At 40.1% G+C, this 20,950-nt stretch overlaps 1 protein-coding gene across 6 annotated transcripts in view; it reads right to left on the bottom strand.

Moving 5' to 3' along the window:
• The window catches only part of plce1 (phospholipase C, epsilon 1), a 76,666-nt gene extending 58,703 nt beyond the window's left edge, over nt 1-17,963 (bottom strand). For 4 of the 6 annotated variants that reach the window (XM_042223306.1, XM_042223308.1, XM_005928141.3 and 1 more), the window contains exons 1-6: nt 17,797-17,963; nt 9,653-9,738; nt 5,405-5,725; nt 4,101-4,755; nt 3,535-3,951; nt 3,211-3,420 (exon numbers count right to left, since the gene is read on the bottom strand). In XM_042223306.1, the coding sequence (XP_042079240.1) occupies nt 3,211-3,420; nt 3,535-3,951; nt 4,101-4,755; nt 5,405-5,409 (1,287 nt within the window). In that variant the 5' untranslated portion in view covers nt 5,410-5,725; nt 9,653-9,738; nt 17,797-17,963. The remainder of the gene's footprint in view (nt 1-3,210; nt 3,421-3,534; nt 3,952-4,100; nt 4,756-5,404; nt 5,726-9,652; nt 9,739-17,796) is intronic. The other 2 variants (XM_042223307.1, XM_042223309.1) reach the window with 2 other exon arrangements.
• Between the last annotated feature and the right edge of the window lie 2,987 nt (nt 17,964-20,950).

Genomic DNA, 20,950 nt, shown 5'->3' with positions numbered 1-20,950 from the left:
AAACTCTGATAAGGATTTTTGCATTTTATAAAGAAATTGGGATGCGGAGGAACCTTTTTTGAAAAATAAAGGTGCAAAACCACTAGACATAGTAGCTGCAGTATGATCCTAAAGAGCTCCGTTTGGTTTTGAGGGCTGTATTTAGGCAAGTGCACAAATGCAGATGTCAGAAAAGCAAACTCTGATCAGAGAAATAATAGTTTAAGATCTTAAATATTTTATAACATATATGTACAGCTTGTACTGCAAGTAGTTTAGGCCACAGTTTATAATCATGACAATGCATAGTTTGCTTAGGCTCATTAATTACAGCACATAAAAACCATTCAGGTTCACAGCTTTGTCTTGGGTTAATAGCTGTTTTGACTTCCTCTTCCCACCACCACCATGAGGTTTCTCACTTTTCTTCCATAGTAAATTTTCCTCTTTTTCCACTGTTAAAGTTTCATCTTCTCCTTCTCTTTCTCTCCTACCCAACTCTCCTTTACTCTCTTTCGCTGCCCTGCTCCTGTCCCTCCTTCACATAATCCTGTGTTCTTTGGCTTGCTTGATTAGCTGAGGCAATAAACACACGAACCCACAGGATACCTCCAGAAAACTCCTCAACATGATTACTGCAGAGTCAGGAGGAACACCACATGCAGGAGGCCCGCGCGCTATAAAGTCTGATTTGCTTAGAGGTGTGTTTGTGTGCACGGGGGCTTGGCACCATAGCGGACCGTAAATGTTTGAGGGTTTGCGTCAACAAATTTGTGCGAATCTTGTTAAAAATTATGCAATCACTTAAAATGCCCGTAACATTATGACCGGCTACCTGAAAGAAACACACTGTTGTATAATAAAAAGCCTGTTGTGACTATCTGCTGTGTATCAGCCAGTAAGTAAGCAGAAAATTCATGATTTGGGGATCCTTGCATCTATGTCTCGCTGTATAATTTGGTAAATGGATGCGTTCCTTCTCCAATTCTTTTATGATCTTGATGACAACTTATTCCTCGGTGCTTGGTGTTGTCAGAGTTTCTCTCTTGACCCTTCACTGGAGGAACTCAGCTGGTGTATTGACAAGGGAACTACTGGCAGCTCCCCAGTTTTCAATAGGCTCATTATTAAAGCAGCTCTCCGTAGACTACCTAAGCCATAATTCTGCAACCACAAAGGATTCATAAAAACTCTTTGGCAAAAGTCAGAAACCACGCTGCAGCACGCACATGAGTGGAACTATGTGTGTTTTAATGGCATCAGTGCATAAGCGCCCGCCACACGTGAGAAACTTTAGACAGTATTTGGCTCTGTTGAGGGAAAAAAAGGAAGGAAAAAAAAATCAAAATTAGGCGCCCACGTATAACAATGCACATTTCAAAATTCTATCGTAAAAATGTAACACATTAAAAAAAAAAAAATTTAAAAATCAAAGTCACATGCAGATACACATTCATGTTCCTGCACGGGCACGCCTGCAGCTTCAGGATCTGATTTGAATTAAGCGATCTAAATGGTGGCGAGAGTTCTGGTTATCACATTCATTAGATGCAAACTAAACCCCAGCCCCTAAAGCCTTTCTTTTCCACTTAACTAGGAATCATAATATCTGAAGTGACACTGCTGAAATTCTGGCCATTCAGTCTTGTGCAATTTAGTGGTTGCACTGTATCGTTCAGTCTCCATGTGTTTCAAGTTTTTACAGGAAAAGGAGGAATAAGATAACAAAAAACAACAGGAAAGCATGCGTAATGCTGCTGATTCTCAGTCCCTACAAAATATGTGCACCTCTAAGGCTGGAAAGTATGGCTTATTTATCTACTGAAACTACTGCCAGCTAGTTTTCGCCGTTTTCCCTGCAAAGGTTGCTAAAGTTGAACAGCTCCTGCGAGAGGTTTTTATGTGTGTAAAACACTCTCTTGCTTGGAAACTTGATTTTTTTTTAAAAAAAACAAAAAAACAGTAGTGTGTCCTGGATCGCTCTTTCGCTTTCTCTCTCTCTGTTGGGCTCAGTCTCCTTTCCTTCGTCTTCCACCACTTTCTAACTGTCTCACCACGTCTTGCTCGCTCGCCCTCTCTCCAATTTCCATGCCTGTAACTTTAACGCAGATGCCAATCCTGCTCAGTCCATTTAAACTCACTCGGGTGCGCACGCACACACACACACACACACACACACACACACACACACACACACACACGCACACACACACACACACACACACACACACACACACACACACACACACACACACAGAAGGCTCAGTCATTCAGTCTGTCAGTAATAAGGGGAGCAGAACCAACAGAGAATAAATCATTTTTCCGCAGTAGGGGCCTACCCCGAACAAAAGAGCCAGTGTGTGCACGCTTTGCCGTGTGTTTTAGAGTATGTCTCTGTTAGTCTATTTACATATTCCTTGAAAAAATCTTTCATCTTTCATATTTTGCAGGCAGCAATTTCAATGCAAACAGAAAAAAAAAAAACACCAATAAACCAAGAACAATTTTTCCTCCGATGAAACAATCAATCATAAACACTCTTGTGCCACGACAGCTATTAAGTGTTAAGATTTGTTTTTTTTGTTTTATTCCCCACGGTAGCTGAGTTTGAAAAGCAAACCACACATAAACCCACAAAGCATAGATGCACCAGCATTGGTCCAGTGGATCAATGATGGAATAGATTTCTGCAGATTTATATGTAGGTTTATACTTTTAGCAAAATGTGGAGGGCTTGAATAAGATAGAGCTTTGCCATGTGGTCTCTGCTCTGTGCGAGTGAGGACCTGATCAGTCCCAGCGGTGTGAAAAGGCAGCAGTGCAGAGAACAAGACAAGAACAGACGTGCAAAAGCTGCCCGGGGTTTTGGGTGGCCTTCATGGTCCAGTTAATTAGCTTGCCTATGTGACAACAATATATTGGACACCAATATATCACGCTCTGCTACTAGAGACTGAACAGCACATTTGCTGAACGCGTAAAAAAAAAAAAAGCAATCTTAATAACCCTAGGCTTAGACCAATTATTTAAAAGAACGGCTGGTAGCAAAGCAGTGTCTGAAATCCCTTTAGGGTGCACTGCTACAGTTATGTCTTAATGGAAGCATTTTAACAGTAGCGTGGGTGTGAAAGATAAACAACCCATGACAGGATAAATACAGAGCACTGTTGTCCTCGAACAGCTTTAACAGCAATGCCTTCTTCCATTATCTGCATGTATTCACTCTCTTACCTGATGTAGTTTAAGTCCAGCAAAGCGCAGCATCTCTTTGCATCTTCTGAAGTCTTCTCCCATGCCCCGCTTTACGGTTAGCCATGTATCCTCCTTACTGGGAGTCCAACATCTGTAGTGAACAACCACGGCCCAGACATCTTCTGAGATGAGTCCCGACGGCAGTGTCCTGACAATCGCTCTGGTGCCAGTACACACCGACTTGGTCACCTTATGGAAAAGAGAGGCAGTTGAGATTACTTCTAAAGCCTTAAAATAAAGCGGAAAAAACACTGATTAATTAATTGATTAAAAATGATGATGTTAATCAATTTAAACACATGCCTTCTGATTATTCTTGCAGAACCGCCTCACCAGGACAGTTGAGCGCTCTTTACGATTCCGAATAAAATCATTATCCACATTATCCGAATGTGCTTCTACTTCTCCCTCATCACTGCTGTGATCCTGGCTGCAGTCCCTCGTCTCTTCTGTAGGTAACCTTTCATTGTGAACAGGGGTCGACAACATGGTTTCAAGAGAAGACCTTCGAAGGAAAAGTTTCTCCAAAGAGCATTTGTTAACCCGGGGCCTTCGGTTGAGCCTCTCTAAACTTGAGTACCCATCTTTGAGGCAGTGCAGATGGATGTGGCCGTTTTGGTGACGCTTGCGGTGGACGGGAAGAGGAGAACTAGATGGAGATGATGTCAAAGAGCTCGGTTCGCTTGAGGAACTGCCCTGGGATGAGAGGTAGGGCGATGTCTAGAAGCATATAACAAGAGAACAAAACACAGCAGTGTCTTGAGTGAGCTATTACATGGAGTAAAGCTTTACATTTATGGGACAGTGAGGGTTGCTTTGCTTATCTTAAAAATGCTATAAAACAGGGTTAGCACCATTTGCTTAATTACCTTGTGGAAAGCCAGCATAGACACAGGGAGGCTGCCGCGGCGGATGTGTCTGTATTTGGGGCCAGAGGACCTGCAGCTGAGGCAAGGACTGTGAACAGGGCTGGAGCCAAGGCTTGGACTGGACCTAGAGCTGTGGCAACAGTAGGTGTTCGCATTGGTACAAGGGCTAGACTGGGTACAGGAGCAGTGGGTGCTGCCAGTTCTGTTAGTGCCTGCATCCACACTGTCTCCAGTGGTATCCAGCTGGCTCAGAGATTCCTCTGAACCTTTCCTAAGTACTGGAATCATTTCTTCAAGTTTCTTGCCAGTGGAGAGCTCTGGATAAGGTTTCTCTTTAGTGCTTATGACTTCTGAGCTGTAATCGGGGCACTTATATTTTTTGTCCAAAACAGCGCCTTCCCCACTGTCACACGATGACTTCCTACACAAGGGGAGAGAAGGGCCGCTCAACTGTTTTGATTGACACATTTGGTCAGCGTCTCGCCACACTTCCTGCCCATTATTTGCATGTTTGGCTTCTCTGCTGGGTCTGCTCCCAGCGGACAGAGGCGAAGCAGACTTTGCCAGTACCGCGGGCCCAGCCTGTGTCTGGGTTCCTTCAGTGGCCATCACGTCTGCCTGCGGTGTCCTGCTTTGTCCTTTTGTCTCCCTGCGGCTTGGAAAAGAAGAAACACTTTACTGATGATGACAGAATGTAGAAGAAATGCTGAAGCTGGTTTCTGGTTCGGTTTGGTTTTAAGGTTTTTTTTTCTGAAAGTGGTTACACCTCTGTTAGAGCTGTAAGGATAAGTGGATTTGACGGACAACTATTCGTATGGTTTACAATTCCTGTTTTTCCTGTATCTTTGCATTTTGCACTCTTCAAAGATCAAAACAAGACATCTACAGGAATTATTACAACCACTACTGCTCACAAATTCCTGAAATCCTATAGAGAAAATCTGCAATAGAAGTCAAACAAATTCCTGTAAAACCTCTGAGATTCTTTGGAACCTTCCAATGTAATTCGTGATTCAGTAAGTCACGAAGTAACTGAAAGAGCAGAAAGAGGAAATGAAATTTGCTGGGGTCATAAAATAATTCACGTCATAAATTATTTGAAGTTATGGCTTTTTCATGTTTACCAACTCAGCTGCTTTAGATAAACAGTATTACCAAGCCCAGATCAAGACAGATAGCTTGTGCTTTAGCCACAATAACCCGCTTGTTTACATAATATTTATGTTGCATCAATTATGTCATCATTAATCTTTAATCACAAAGATCAATTCTATTTTAAAGCATGTGTTGCATTAAGCCCACACCTCATTTTTATGCTCCACCATAGGCACAGGCCTTTGCTGTAGGAAATGATAGCTTCAGCTTCTGCTGACCTCTTGAGTGACTAAGACGCCACATCAGTGCTGAGCGTGCTCTGTGTATGAGTGTTGTGGAAACAGAAGCTTGTACAGCTGTACAAACCAGCAGATAGAGAAGCCAGCAGATAGGTGACCCTGGAGGACTCAGGAATTTCCTTGATAATACGGTCGCCGCCACAGCTTACAAGGCCACGTGTGTCCCTGTGGGTGCGGGGTCTGTCTCAACCTGGACGCGTATCTGCGACATAACTAACCACTCGTTAGGCCCTGGGATTGAGAAACAATGAGAACACAGACACATAAAAAAAGGAGATAATATTGTCAACTTTTATGCCATTAAAACACATTCAGATAAGACAAGTTTGGACAGCTAGCAAGGTTAAAACAAATAGAAGCAAAGGATAAGGAGACAAACCAAAACTGAAAAACATATCATCAGCAAATCCAAATTAAGGCAGTTTTTAGAGTTTTCTTCTGTGTCTCTTTTCTTCATCACATCAGCTTTAAGAACTAAATGAGTAAAGTAAATGACTACAACCCTAAATCTGAAAAAGTTCTGATGTCGTCTCTCTTTAAATTTCGACCACAGAACAGTTTTAAACTTCGCTTCAGTCCTTTTTAAATGAGCTTTGTCCCAGAGAACCAGTGGCTTCTGGGTATCGTGCTCACATATGGCTTCCTCTCTGCGGGACCGAGCTTTAACCTGCATTTGTTGTTGGCATGGTAAACTGTGCTCCCAGGCAATAGTTTCTTGAAAGTGTTCCTGAAACCATGCAGTGATTTCCACGAGACAATCATGCCTGTTTTTACTGCAGTGCCACCGGAGGGCCTGAAGATCGCAGGCATCCAGTACCGATTTTCACCCTTGCTCCTTGCGCACAGAGATTTCTCCAGTTTGTACGATTATATCATGCACTGCACTTGATGAGATGTTCAAAGTCTTCACAATTTTATATTAAAGAACGTTATTCTGAAACTGTGATGAACTTCTGCTCATCTTTACTTCTGAAACTGTGCCTCTCTAACACACCCATCATTTTATATCCAATTATGTTAACAATCTGTTGCCAATTAACCAAATTAGTTGTAAAATGTTCCCCCAGCTGTTTCTTCTTCGTACCACTTACTATTCCAGCCTTCTGTTGCTCCCATCCCAACTTTTTTGAGACATGCTGATCCCATCAAACACAAAATAATAATAAATTTATAACATCTGATAAATTTTCAGTGTTCTATTGTGAATTTGAAAAAATGGTTTTGCGAAATATACAAATTGTTGCATTATGGTTTTGCATGGATTTATAACTTTGTTGAAACTCTGGTTGTACAAACAGCATGAACTGTGGGAAGACTCATTTTACACTCATCAACCCAGCTGAAGCAATGGCAATAAAACAGTTTATCTTCATCTCTTAAGGTATAGCACTTGTGCAATGCACATAGTTGTGTTCATGAACAATTCATTTTATGGCTAGCAATAATCACAAAACATTGTTCAATAAATCAGGACTCTTGGATTTCTCTAAAGTGACATAAAGAAAAATTCATTTCACTTTTTTTGCTAGCACAGTTGCAATAAAGTGAGAACATTTATGAACCATGTTACTATGAAATATATCCTTAACAGATATAGTCAACCACAACATGTACACATACTAATCGTGTGGTGTATGGTATCGTCATGGTGGCCAGCAATGAATAAATCCAAAAACTAGCGTCCAAAGCCTCACAATTAGAGTGACCACAGCCCTTTATTCCCTGCCAAAATGTGTGGGCCTCAGCAGGAATGTGGGACCGACACAGAGAGGGTGGACCAGCAAGACATTTAGAGTGTGAGTTTGCGGGAGAGAAAAAGGACTACTGATACAAACACATATCAAGGTGAATGTGTTTCATGTCTTTTCAAAGCTCCATGCTACTTTCAATCAAACAGAACTTTGGCCAAAGGGATGAAAAAGGACAAGTGCTCCGTTCATAAGCTGCAGTGATATCTAACCACCATACCACAACTGCTGCTTTGCAGCTTAACAGTTGCTTTTTTGATCGGACTGATTTGATAACTGAATACGGGAAATCTTATAACCTTTAAAGAAGCCACAGTTACAGAAGGCACTGCTTGATTTTTCCTCGCTTTACTCAATACCAAACAGATTTCACACAAACGAAACAGACAGTGCACCAATGACACGGCATTACTCTTATCAGTGCTGCAGAGAACATTTTAAAAGAATAAAAACTAGCTACCAGGATATGCCAAGACGCAGGATTCCCTAAATACAATTTTAAAATAAGTAGACTTTACAGTTTACATTTAGAGACAGATTTACTCAACAGGTAAAAATACCGTGTGAGCACAATCCTCAAATAGTGCTTAGAGGTGTGGTTAGTTTTTACAGATCATTTACAAAAGTTATTCTGTTTTCTAAACATGGGTACGGTCTGTTCATTTCAATATCAAGTGCAAAAATTAAGAAAAATTAATTTTTCCCTATAAACTATTCGAGCAATTTGCAGTAAAACACATAGTGCCCACATGCAATCTTGTCATTGTGCTCTCTTTGTAAATATCGACAGAACTTAAATATAAAAGTACTTTTTTTAAAAATATTTTAACACTATAATATAGCAGCTTCTGAAAAGACAAACATGCTTTATATAATATAATAATTTAATGAATCCTAGCAAATAATGTTAATATTGTGCTTATTAACCGAAACTCCAACACATGGACACAAACTGCCTGGAGCAGTCTTTGACATTTGCTCTACTGACATGGCGATGAGAGGAGACAAATTTTCACCTCACTTGTGTAATATTTTCCAGAAAAGCCTCAGCTACTGTATGTTTAGGCTAAGAAAATCCAATTCAACCCCCAAAAGCTGATATTACTATCACTAGCAGCAAGTTGTCATGGTACTAGATACGATTATTTTTATTACTTTGACAAAGATCGTTATGGCAGTCTGCGCCAATGAGAATCTCTCGAACCTATATGCGTCACAGTTAACCAACGGGTTTAACCAGACACATCAAAAGTTTATAAAATGTGCAACATTAGTCACCTGCCAGAGTAGTTCCCGCTACAGTATCTGTTGTAACGTGGTCACTCCTGCTAGATATGAACTCAAATGAAATGTTTCACATTGCATTTTCTAAATAATGACTACAAAAAGTGTTAATTATAACACAATATTACTAAATATTCCTGCAAACCTGTGTGTGCCTGCCTCTATTCACAACTGCTCTAAATCCCTAATCAAGTTTTGCCTGTATGATGTGTAGAGCACCTGCTATTGAACTTGGGTGTGGGTTAACAAACTCTACAGCAAGTCATGACAATGACAGTAATCAAAACAACACAAAAAAAATGAAAAATGGAAGAGCGGAGAAATTAAATATGCAGAAGACATCTTCAAAAATATAGAAAGCACTAGTATCATAAATAGAAACCACGTGTTCATCATCTGCTGCTTAATGTAAGTGTATGAACAAACTGTCTTATATCTAAACTGTGACACATGTTAGGGCATGAACCTGTCCAAATATGTGTCATGAGGGCAGTGCTGGGATAACACTTCGATTACTCAAGGCAAAAACCTGCACGCTGTAGCTTTAAATCCTGAGCCATGTGCATGATAGACAGCTGTTGTTGCCATCAAATCACTCTGAAATTAGCAACAGGATAGCATTTCCACACAGCGGTTGCTTAAAATGGATCTGTGTGCAAACAAAGTGAGATTTGGCATTCAACTCATGACTTATACAACAACTAAATTGTTCCTATGCGTTCAAGAAAGGTGAGATTTACAGACTAGAAATGGCTGTTAAACAGACAAAATCTCCGCAGAAAGTGAGGGTAAAAAAACAACCGTGCACTCAAACACACACATAAACACACACTGTTTAAAGTAGCTCTCGTTATCAACTGAACTGTGACCCTGGCTGGGAGAGTAAATGCCTCATCCAGCCTAAATCTCAGCCTAGAGCTAAAAGCGCAGACACACCCGCGCTGGAAATCAGGTCACATACTGTGACAAGTGCACTGACCAAGAAAGCACTCAATCACTTCTACTTCACTTGTTATTAAAATATTTTCCAGCAATCCTCATACCAAGCTTCTCATTTAACTTAAAAAAAGAAGAAAAAAGCTAAGATTACAGCATTTGATTGGAATTATAATGAGGCAATACTTACATTTAAAGTTAGATACGTGGCTCTGGGTGCTTTCTGCGTTCTAATTCTCCCGATTTACCAGGTGATTCAGGATTCCCGCTTGCTGTCTATCGGAAAGAGAGAGAGAGACAGAGACCAGATCAATGCAAGAGAGCAAGTGTGTGAGTGTTAAACAGAGCGAGAGTGTAACAACAAATGACATGAGAGATGGCCTTTAAACACCAAGTTCAGCAGCCAATCAAAAATGTTTTCTTGAGTCTGAGCATGGTTCCCAGAAGTTTTGCTTTCACATCCAAGTGAATGACACAACGTAAAAGCTGGCAGCGGCACAGAGTTTCCTCATTGTGAAATATTTGTGAATGGCTTCTTCTGTCAAGAGGTGTGTGCTATATGTCAGTGTTTTGTTTTGGGGTTGTTTTTTTGTTTTTTTTTTGGGGGGGGGGGGGGGAGATAAATGATGATCACTTCTTATCTCTAAAGTGAAACTACTTCTATGCCTACAGTATATTCATTAGGACATTAATCTTTGTAGAATAAAAAACAAAGTGGGCCTGTTTCTCAACCTAAAGTCACATCCTGAAGTTTTCTTAGTGCCATAAGGCTCCCAGAAACCAATACCGAATATTTACAGTTTTAGACATGATGACAAACAATAAAGTAAGAAGTTCAACAATTGAATGAACTCTTGCAGTTATTGAAAGCTCGCATTTGTTAACACGACCCAAGGAAAACTTGTGAACATCAACCACAACAGTGCAAAGGCTGAAGGTTTCTTTCTATATACAACTCTATGCAATAGGATTCATTATTTCCCATGCTGCAATAAAGTGCAACACATGGTGATGAAAGCAAAAGGGTATGATCTCAGCACCTCTGAAAGTCCTGAAAAAAAAAAAAACTGGTCTAATCACAGTCAGATGGTTGACAAAGAGCTGAGTATGTGTTTTTATGTGCGTTGGCTGTTCCCTCGTTTATCTCAACAGTCTGGCTTACAAAGCGGAGTGCATGAAATATCGAGTAATTGTCAAAAACACAGCCACGGATAGCTTTTGCTTATCAATCAACTTAGAATTAAAAATTTAGTCAATAGAAAAAAAAATTTTAAGTACACTCTGGCACAGAGTTTAACAGTTGCACACGATTTGTAGATATTTAGCAGCTGGATTTTCCCAACCCAGTCTTCCACAACAGCTTTTCGGAATTTAGCCTCTTCTTCTGTGTCTTTGTAGAATCCCAAACAGACATGTTGAGATCAGCGCTCTGTTTTGGCCATGACATCCATCACAGGACTCCTTCCTCTTGCTGTCACTAAAATGGTTCTGTAGATCTTAACATTACTAGATATATCAAAAAAATAGTATGTCTCTAGTCCACATTATTCTGTAAACTTATCTGGAACATTGATACATAGTACTAAAGTTTTTTTTCCACGTGGTACAAAATTGAGACCCATTTACTTTAAAAAATGAAGTTAAAAGATTTATGTCAAATTATTGTATTACCATTTTAAAGGCACTTCTCATATCAACCAGTCAAAGGAGACCTATTATTCTTCTCCTTACTTTCTGGCATATCCATTCATCTATCCATATATATGAGTATGAAATTCTTTGAAAGTTTTAGGTTGTTCTCCTTTCTAAACATGGCCTTGTGCGACGTCAGTTTGAGTGAAAATCTTAAATATGACAGACAAGTTTGTCTGCCAACCAGCTGGTCAAACCTTCTGCATGCAAAGCCAATCCAATCAGAACAAATGCTGGCCATAGGAGTGCGTGACGTAGCTAAAGCAGCTTATTTCGGGCACTAGATGAGGGGCTACAACTTAAGCACATAAGGATTATTTTGAACTGCAAGTTATACAAAGCTACTTTCATACTCGGAACATATGTGTTGAAGACAGAAGCAGTTAAACAGGTTAGGTGATATTAAATGAAATGTGAAATACATTTCCTTGAGATCTAAAGTTACAGTTGATTAATGGCCAGATAAATTATTTAGAAAAAAGCCAATGGCCTGATATTGGATTCAGAGTTAGAAATATAATGACAATTGGATAGATTTTAGATTGAAGAAGTATGAATCATGTGTCACTATATACTGCTATGTTAGCTTAATGCCATAATTGAAATTTGACATTTCAAAGTAAGCAACTTTCTTAACTGAAGACATTCCACCAATCAAAATTGTGGATTTGAACACTAATGCTCCTTTTGTGTAACAACTCTTTGTTTCATACATATTAAACAAAAGGAGCTGCAATTTAGCTAAATGAGTTTGTCTCAGGAGGTAGAACAGCCTCTGAATCTCTGGCCTCAATCACTCTATGTGAATCCCCTCAAGAGAGGGCTTGAGTGTTGCATAAAAGCCTTTTTTTTTTGTAATTTTCATTCAGGAGGGATTATTTCACAACTCATCCACACGATGACTCACAGCCCAGGATGTGATTAGATTCACCCTTACATGGAGCACAGGAATGCAAATGCCAATCAGTGAGGTAGAAAGTCACAGAGTGGGTAGTGGTTTACAAAAAAAAAGAAAAGAAAAAAAGCTCTTTACACTTGATTACTACTATACGATTACTTTTTAGACAAACTTTAATATTGCTTAGTAATTGGGAAAAGGACAATCAGAGAAAATGGAACTGAAGAAGTTTGAACATAAAACGAGATCTACATTCAAACAGACCTGAAATGCCACTTATCCTCCTGAGCCTCTAAAATACTCTGCTAAATACTGCCCAGGGAGGTTTAACATTGGATCTTTAGCATTCCAACAGCACAAAGAGTAGGCCAAGGAGAGAAGGAATCCCCTCCTCTGTTGTGCAGGGCGGGGGGTGGTCGCAGAAAAAAGAAAAAGGATGTCACAAGAGTACAAAAGGATGACGCATCACCCAACTGTACACAGTAAAAATCCAGGTTTCAAGCAGATTATTTCTTTAGTCACAAATACCTCGCTGATGCCAAGAGAACTGTAAAGAAAAAGAACAAGAAACACAAGGTTGAGGTGCCATAATGGGAAAGTTAAAAAGAGTCTTCTGGAAACCAACAGAATCATGAAATCACTTACTTTTGAAGAATTCAGGACATACTTTAGACTATATAAGTTCAAGCAAATGTTTAATAATGATGTGGAGCTGTGCTGGAAATTCAAACTGTGCTATACAGCCAAGTGCAAGATCCAGTAACAGAAACTCCTCCTGCAGTTTGCACTCTTTGGGACAAAGAACACCCCTCCTTCTCTCTAACATGGGGCTGGAGAAGAAAAGATGCATCATATGACTACAGCGAATACAATAGAATCACATTCCTTAAAGGTTTTCACAGTTGAAAAATGAAAGAAGAAAAGAAGGTCGGAGTTGGTGGGAAGATTAAAAAAAAAAATGCATTTCACAATGTAACAGAAACCACGTCTGACAAATAAAGAATGAATGTTTCTATTTACAACATGTGCAAGACATCTTTATTTGTGGGTCGGTTTTTTTGTTGTTGTGGGTTTTTCTTTGCATTTTGGGCAGAGAAGTACTGATCTGGCTCAAGAAATAGGCATTCATCCATAAGATGACGTGGTTCCGGTTCCACCCCGAAAAAGGTTGTGTTACAACCATGCTAATGCCCGAAGGTAATCAAAAGAAAAATCTTCTATAGTGCTTCTGCTGCTAAAACATTACGATATTACACAATTTTATCTTTAAAAAATGTAAAGAAAGGGAACTGACCCATACCAGGCAGGCAGAACTTTGCCAAATTTGGATCAGAAATTTGAAATTGATTTCCACTTGGCCTGTAAATAACAATACACTGCAGTTTATCCATAACCAGAATAACAGGATACGATCTCCCTTCATTACAGTAATTTAAGGCGTGTATCAACAATCATTCAAATCAACTACTGTTAAACATTTGGGACCTAAAATGAATCACAGTCCAGATTCTGATGGGTGTTTATATAACAAGAGCGCAGGTTATGGTTACGATGACTTTAATGAGCGAAAGTGGGAAGGTTTCAGATTCATCCGAAGAGGAAACCTACGTACACCGAATCCGTCATGAACAATCAAAGCTAAAGAACGGAATTTCTTTGATTCTTTGAGATTGGACTAAAACCCATCCACCAGATCAGCTTATAAACAAGCAGACAAGTGCTTGAGAAACAGGAATATGAATTGGATTATGGATTAAAGTGTGAACCTTCCCGTCATTAAAATATATTGCTGTCAAATTGACCTAGATAGTGCCCAAAGAGCGAAACAGAAATTCAAGTTTGTAGTCTTTCGCAGGTTAATTTAAATTTTACAGTGACTCCGTCTGTCAGTAAGCAAGTGGCTGGTTTCACTGAGAACAGAACAGACTTTTCATGCAAAGGATCTGGAGAACATATGGCTTTGATTAGAGGGCAGGGCAGAGAGAGACGCCAGTGGAAACTGCAGAAAGAGAAAAAGGTGCTGTGTGAGTGCATGTGTGTGCATATATCTGGTTGTGTGTCCAACGGTTAGAGGGCTGCTTCCAAGAGTGTTGTCACGGTGGATGAGCCCACGCACACTAGTGTAGATCTGGCGTGAGCGTGTGCTCGTAAACAATGGCACAATAAAAGATGACTCAGAAGTGGGATTGCTTTGTAAATATGTGTGTGTTTCTGCGCGCGTGTATCAGCAGCAACACAAAGAGCGCTGTGGTGGCATGACAAATGTACCACCGTGGCCATACAGCGCTTTGCATATGCTACAAAACTTTCACTATAGCCTTGTGTTCTCTGTACAACAACATCAACGTGCTTCTGACTTAAAATCAAATGAACTTCATCTGTGAAGTCTCCTCCCTGTAATCTGCTTTTTTTCTCCAAAGCACATAAAGTTTTTGGGAAAAGGCCAATAACTGTGTGAGAAAACATATGCTTTAGCGACAGCACCAGTCAGGATCTCTGTAAAGTATTTATTCTGTGCAGATAATTAGTTAATTCCCAGTTGTTGTCAAGACAAGCCCAAATCAAGGTAAGTTCAAACCTGACAATCTGAGTTAATGGAAAACTGGTTTAACACTCAGACCTGTTGCATAGGATCTGGACTGGTTGTATTGGTTTCACTAGACAAGACCGAACAAATGACATAAGCTTAGTGACACATCGAATAAAGCAGCGTTTACAAATCTTCAGCCCCATGGTTGAGCTCAACATTTTGAGGACTGTGAGCCTCATCATCCAGTGGCCCAGCCCTACTGGCACACAGCAAGCATTAATAGTCCGGTATGGCATTTGTGAGTTTGGCGTAGTGACACATGGAGCTGGAGTTTCTCCACCAAGAGCAGATATCTGAATCAGACATTGGGCTCATTCTGATTCAAATAGTGAGATCAGACATGGGTTATATGGGACAGATCGATTTAATTCCAATCTGTGTTTAACATGCAAGTGGTGCACTGGTTTGGAGGCGTTTCACGTCTGCTATGCCAGCACCTTTTGTCTGTATTAGAGGTGGAACGATCGACCGGCCAGGGACCGGAGTCGGCTGTTTTCCAATGTTCTTGGCCCGGACCGGTCGACCGGCTGGTCAGCCTCACGTATGCCCCATTACAAGCTGGTCTATTTCATGCAGCATACACATGCTTTATACACTGGCCCCAGCTGTTTGTGCGTATTTCACTGAAATAACTCTGCATGGTGATGGTTTGTAGAGGCAAGAGAGTGATTTCCCAGCAAAAGACAAGCAAAGAAAGTGTTTGTAAGTAACCCAATGTGCAGCATAAGTCATAGACACTCATATACACTTTATCAGTACTGGACTGGACCCCTTTTTTGGCTTCAGAATTGACTTAATTCTTCATAGCACAGATTCAGGATGGTGCAGGAAACATTCCTGCAAGATTGTGGTCCATATTGACATGATAACGTCACCCATTTGCTGCAGAATTGTTAGTTCGACATCTGTGATGACAAGCTCTCGTTCCACAATATCACAAAGGTGCTCTTTTGGATTGAGATCTGGTGACAGTGAAGGCCATTTCAGTACAGTGAACTCACTGTCTTCTCCAAGAAACCAGTTTGAGATGATTTGAGCTTTCAAGTCATGTAATGTGTTATCCTGGTGGAAGCAGCCATTAGAAGGGATGGACATGAACAGCAAAAATATTCAGGTAGGCTGCAGAGTTTGTAGGCTGCAGAGTTTAAATGTGGCAAAAACACATCCCCGCACTTCTACACCACCCCCGGTAGTCTGAACTGTTGATACAAGGTAGGATGGATTGATACGTTCATGTCATGTATACCAAATTCTGGCCTTACCATCTGAATGTAGCAGCAGAAATCAAAACTCATCACACCCGGCAACGTTTTCCCAATCATCCATTGTCCAGTTTCGATAAGCCTGTGTGATTTCTTGTACTTAGCTGACAGGAGTAGCATCTGGTGTTGTCTTCCGCTTCTGTAGCCCATCTGCCTCAATGTTTAGCATGTTGAGCAATCAGTGACGTTTTTCTGCATACTTTGGCTGTAAGGAGGGGTTATTTGAGTTACTGCTGCCTCCCTGTCAGGTCAAGGCAGTCTGGTCATTCCATTCTCCTTTGACCTCTGACATCAACAAGGAATTTTTGCTCAGAGAATTGCCACTCCATGGATGTTTTCTCTTTTTTAGACCATTCTCTGTAAATCCTAGAGATGGTTGTGCAGAGAAATCCCAGTAGATCCCCTTTTTATAAAATACTCAGATCAATAACCATCATTCTCATGATTCATTATACTTTCAGCAGGTTGCCTTGACAATGTCTACAGGCCTAATTGCACAGAGTCTCTGCTATGTGATTGACTGATAAGTAATTTGCACTAAGGGGCAGTTGAACAGGTGCACATACTAATGATGATATGTTGAAAAACAAAAACTGGTCCAGTGGTCCTTCCTCGCATGTAGCAATCCAGAGTAAATAGTTTGCCTCAGACACCGCACCACATGCTTTAGGTGAAGGAGCAACCTGGAATGCAAGCATGCATGGACACACCAGACATACTACATGCACATCTGCAGGATCAAACAGACTTTGCACTTAGGAAAGTAGAAGGTTAAAGACCAGCTAATATCAGGTCTGACTGAGTCAGGCAAGGATCTCTGTACTTTACTTCCTCTGTACATGCCTGAGTTTATGGATGGGAGGATGCACAAGTAAACACCAGTTTTTTAAAAACAAGTCCAACCAGACCATTCTTGTCTCTCTCAGATTTCTATCTCAAGACACCATGTTCCCCAACTCCAGTCATGTGCCATGATGTGATGACGAAACACACAAACTGGGTGGAACTTAAATAAATATACAAAAACAAACCATATTAATGTGGGAAGAGGAAAAAGTTGTATTTGTAAAATAAACCATCCCCTCTTTACGAACGCTGTGACGTTCAGTTCTGTCAATATCCATCTAGTTCAATTTCATGGTGATTTTTTTTCCTCTGGCCAGAAAAAGATGTACTTATTAGCTCAAAACCACACACTACTGATGTAGAAGTATGTATCTCACTATATGCTTGCATTTCTCACTGTGGCATGTTGTGTGCACTATTATCCTTATATATCCTTGCATATTTATTTACTTTCAAATGTATGTGTGTCCTTCCTGTTTCTCGTTCATTTGAATGCGGAACAGATTCACATGAAGCATCATCACATGCAACTGAGGTTGAGGTCGCTTTTGCCTAGGGGTGTAAACAGTGACCTCACCTGTCATACTCAAAAATAACACACGTGAGAGGACACACACCTCAAGTAAAAGATCAATAATAATAATAATAATAATAATAATAATAATAATAATAATAATAATAATACATTAAAAAACACAAAGCTAACTTTAGATATAAATAAGTTATCCATACAAAACACTGCAGATTAAAGCACACGTGCTGCTTCTACTCGTTAGAAGCCAGTAGAAGCCCATTTTTAACACAGAAAAGTGAAACAATGTCAGCCTACATTCATTTCTAGCACTCGGTTCAAACAATGCAACAAGTTTTATTAACGGGCTTATTTGGGTACATGCTGAACTCCTGGCCATCAGTTTGGGAACCACGGATGCTACGAGCCAACTTTACAAACAAGCCGCGCGCCCTCAACCAAAACACTCACCATAGGTTACCTAAACTCAACGTGAGTTGACTGTTTGAGGACACCGTGACACAAACTTACTTACCAGCCGTGTCAGATCCACTCAGCATCCACCTAAACGCCGCACGAAGACATGTACGGCGCACTTTGTGCAAAGTTTTCGGTGACCGACTCGCTTCACAACTCTCGCCGATACAGTTGATGGAGCAGCTCGTGCTGCGGTGGGAAAAACCGCTTTCTGCTGTGCTGCATTCAGTGGCCCTCGGAATACTGCACTCCAAATGCATGCGCAACACTACATCAAACTCATTTTACATAGTGGGCTAAATACAGCCCACTTTGATGCTAAGTGGGCTGGATGTTAAGTGGAAGTCTCTCATTGTAAAAAAGTTTAATTACACATTTAATCCTTAGATATCTTAATATAATAAAACGTGTAATTTCAACAGGACATCTCTACTTGATAAACAAAAGCTGCTGTAGTAAATTAAAGACATCTGGCAGTATGACTCTTTGTGTTTAAGTTGTAAGAAATACTCGTGTAAAACTATATAAAACTTATTGAGTTATTGAGTTATAAAATAGAAAGTATTTGTTAATTCACTAAAATATAACAACATACATTTCTATTGTAAGTGGAAAAAAGAGGAACTTTACTGTCATTTCTTTTTCTTTCTTCTTCTTCTTTCTTTTTTTTTTTTTTTTTTACCAAATTACTTTGGTGTAGCATGGGTTTATCTTTGTCTGTAAAGATAAAACTATAAAACTTTTCAAACTATAGTTCAAAGTCCAAAATTTATGTCTTCCTTCACGTTTGCTAAAGCTGTCCAGTTGGACAAGATTGGAGTATTTCCATGGCCAATTCTGGCACCCACACCTTATGTTTGACACCCCTGATTATAGAAAGTATATCAAAAGAACATCCTGGGCTTTCTAGTGGTACCACATTCATGGGGGTTTAACTTACAGACAAGACGGAAATTTGTTTTTAAAATGCTTTTATGGGAACGAATTAGGTTAAGTAATAACATTTTTGTAGCTACTATGATTCTATTGCTACAAACCAAATTGATTCCTCAATTTGAGATTATGAATGTCAATTTAGCAGGATTTGAGAAATGCACAGTAAATTTAACCCTTTCAAAGCAAAACTTTTATTCATTGTTCTTTGTGGTGGACAGCAGGACATACTGCCTCTCATCAAGAGATGAGATGGAGGATGGCCAGTCAAGAGTGGGAAAGTGAAAGCTCAGACAAGAACCAGCTTTTAAGTAGCGTGAGCAGCAGTAAAAGTGATGGTACCTATCATCCATTGTGGATACAAAGCAATGTGTAACCTAGGGCTCTAAAGTTTTATAGCATTACAGTGTGTAGAAGGTGAAATAAAAGCCTTTCAAACTGAATTCGCACACATATACAAACACACTTGTATAAATGTAGAGTACATAATCAGCTAAAAGTCTGACTTCTCAAACAATTTGCTCTGCTCATGAATTTATTTTATTTATTTACTTTGCTAAAAGTGCAAATCCACCTCCCCTTTCTTTATCAATTCAGTTTGAAACAGACTGAAACCAAGGCGACCTGATTACCAGATTTATCAAAATATGCCAGAAAACACAAACCAGAGGGAGGTGCTCGTCGCTGAAGGCAGCCTCAAAGCTAAAAACGTTCTTTAGCACATCTGTGCCCATGGCATGACTCGGATACCCTAGCATCAAGCTATACTGGGTCCTAGTTATAGCCATTTCAATAAATCAGGACAGATTCTTCAAGATCAGGCAGTCCATCAATGAAACAAATGATCTTGATGTCTCTGATAAGGGTAAAGGAATAAAGCCCTCTGGAAGGCGATCTGCCTCAATCTGCCGGGATCATGGAGGGCCTGTGGAGATGAGCAGATGATTCCCTTCACAGGCTGGCGTCATGTTCTGAAGTTTGTGCCAGATCCCCCAACTTAGCCTACACAATACTTATCCTTAATGAACTCCAGGTGTTGTTGTTTTGCCCCAGCTTGTGCTCCTCAAAAGCCAGTATGTCCTCCTGACCTTTCACTTTCCTGCTCTACTGTCTGGCCCACCTTGACTTTATCTCCTGATAAGTTTGACTAAGTCAGTCCTTTCTCACTGACTCAGCCCTCTGTCATCAATGTTAATGGATCTAACAGCCTAACTATGGTGACCATTTGGTGTGCAGGGAGCAGTTTAATCAAAAAGCTCGCCTACGACAAGTTATTTGTTAAAATCATCTTTAGGTATTCAGATGTGTTTCCTTCATTTAACTGTTTCTTTCAAACACAATACTTAAATTAGCTATGAAATGAGATGGCAAATCTAAACATGTTAGTCTAGTTAATATAAGTACACTGGGTTGGGTCAACCACGCTTTTGCCTTCAGATCTGCCCAGATGATTTGTGGCCCAGATTCAGGATGATGCTGGAAACATTCCTCTGAGATGTTGGTCCATATTGACATCTTTACATCACACAGTTGCTGCTTATTTGTCAGCTGCACATCCATGTCATGAATCTCCCATTGCGTCACATACCAAAGGTGCTCTACTGGATTAAGATCTGGTGGCGGTTAGTTGAGTACAGTAAACTCACTGCAGCCTTTGAGAAGGCAGGGCATAAAAGGATGCACATTATTAGCAACAACTCTCAGGTATATTGTAACATTTCAATGATGCTCATTTGACAAAGTCTGCATGTCTAAATGCACTGATCCATGTTATTGGGTGATTACATAGGCATGTTAACAGCAGCTGAAACACTAAACCCAAAAAAGTGGCCAGTGAGTCGTTTGTTCGTACTCTGTGTGACTCAATAAAATTGCAAAACAATGAGTGCCACTGTTTGGCTCGTATCTCAGTTAGAGTTGGCAGTATGTTATCTTAGGCGGAACCAAGATCCGATAAAAATCCTGCCAAAGTAAAGGTCCAAAGCCAAAAATTCACTTATCTCATTCTTTTTATAATTATTATTATTATTATTATTATTTCACCTCTTTTTCATCCATTCCTTATCTGCTCAAGAATTTGCTCTACTAAAAGTTTACTTTACTAAAAGTGCTAAAGTTTGAGAGTTGCATCCGTGCTGTATTTCTTCCTTGCTGGTGGGGAAAGTGGATGGGAAGGCATGTACCTTAATTAAGCTATTATAGTATGTAGTGTTCTCTGGCCTACTCTGCTCCTACAATAAGATCTTTAAATAGATAATTAGGGGGTTGTTTGGGGGGGG

This window comes from Haplochromis burtoni, unplaced genomic scaffold (assembly GCF_018398535.1).
Source record: "Haplochromis burtoni strain Fernald_Lab_line unplaced genomic scaffold, NCSU_Asbu1 Contig_108, whole genome shotgun sequence".
Classification (NCBI taxonomy): domain Eukaryota; kingdom Metazoa; phylum Chordata; class Actinopteri; order Cichliformes; family Cichlidae; genus Haplochromis; species Haplochromis burtoni.
The sequence above is the reverse complement of the archived record's forward strand: the minus strand, read 5'-3'. Positions and strand labels throughout refer to the sequence as shown.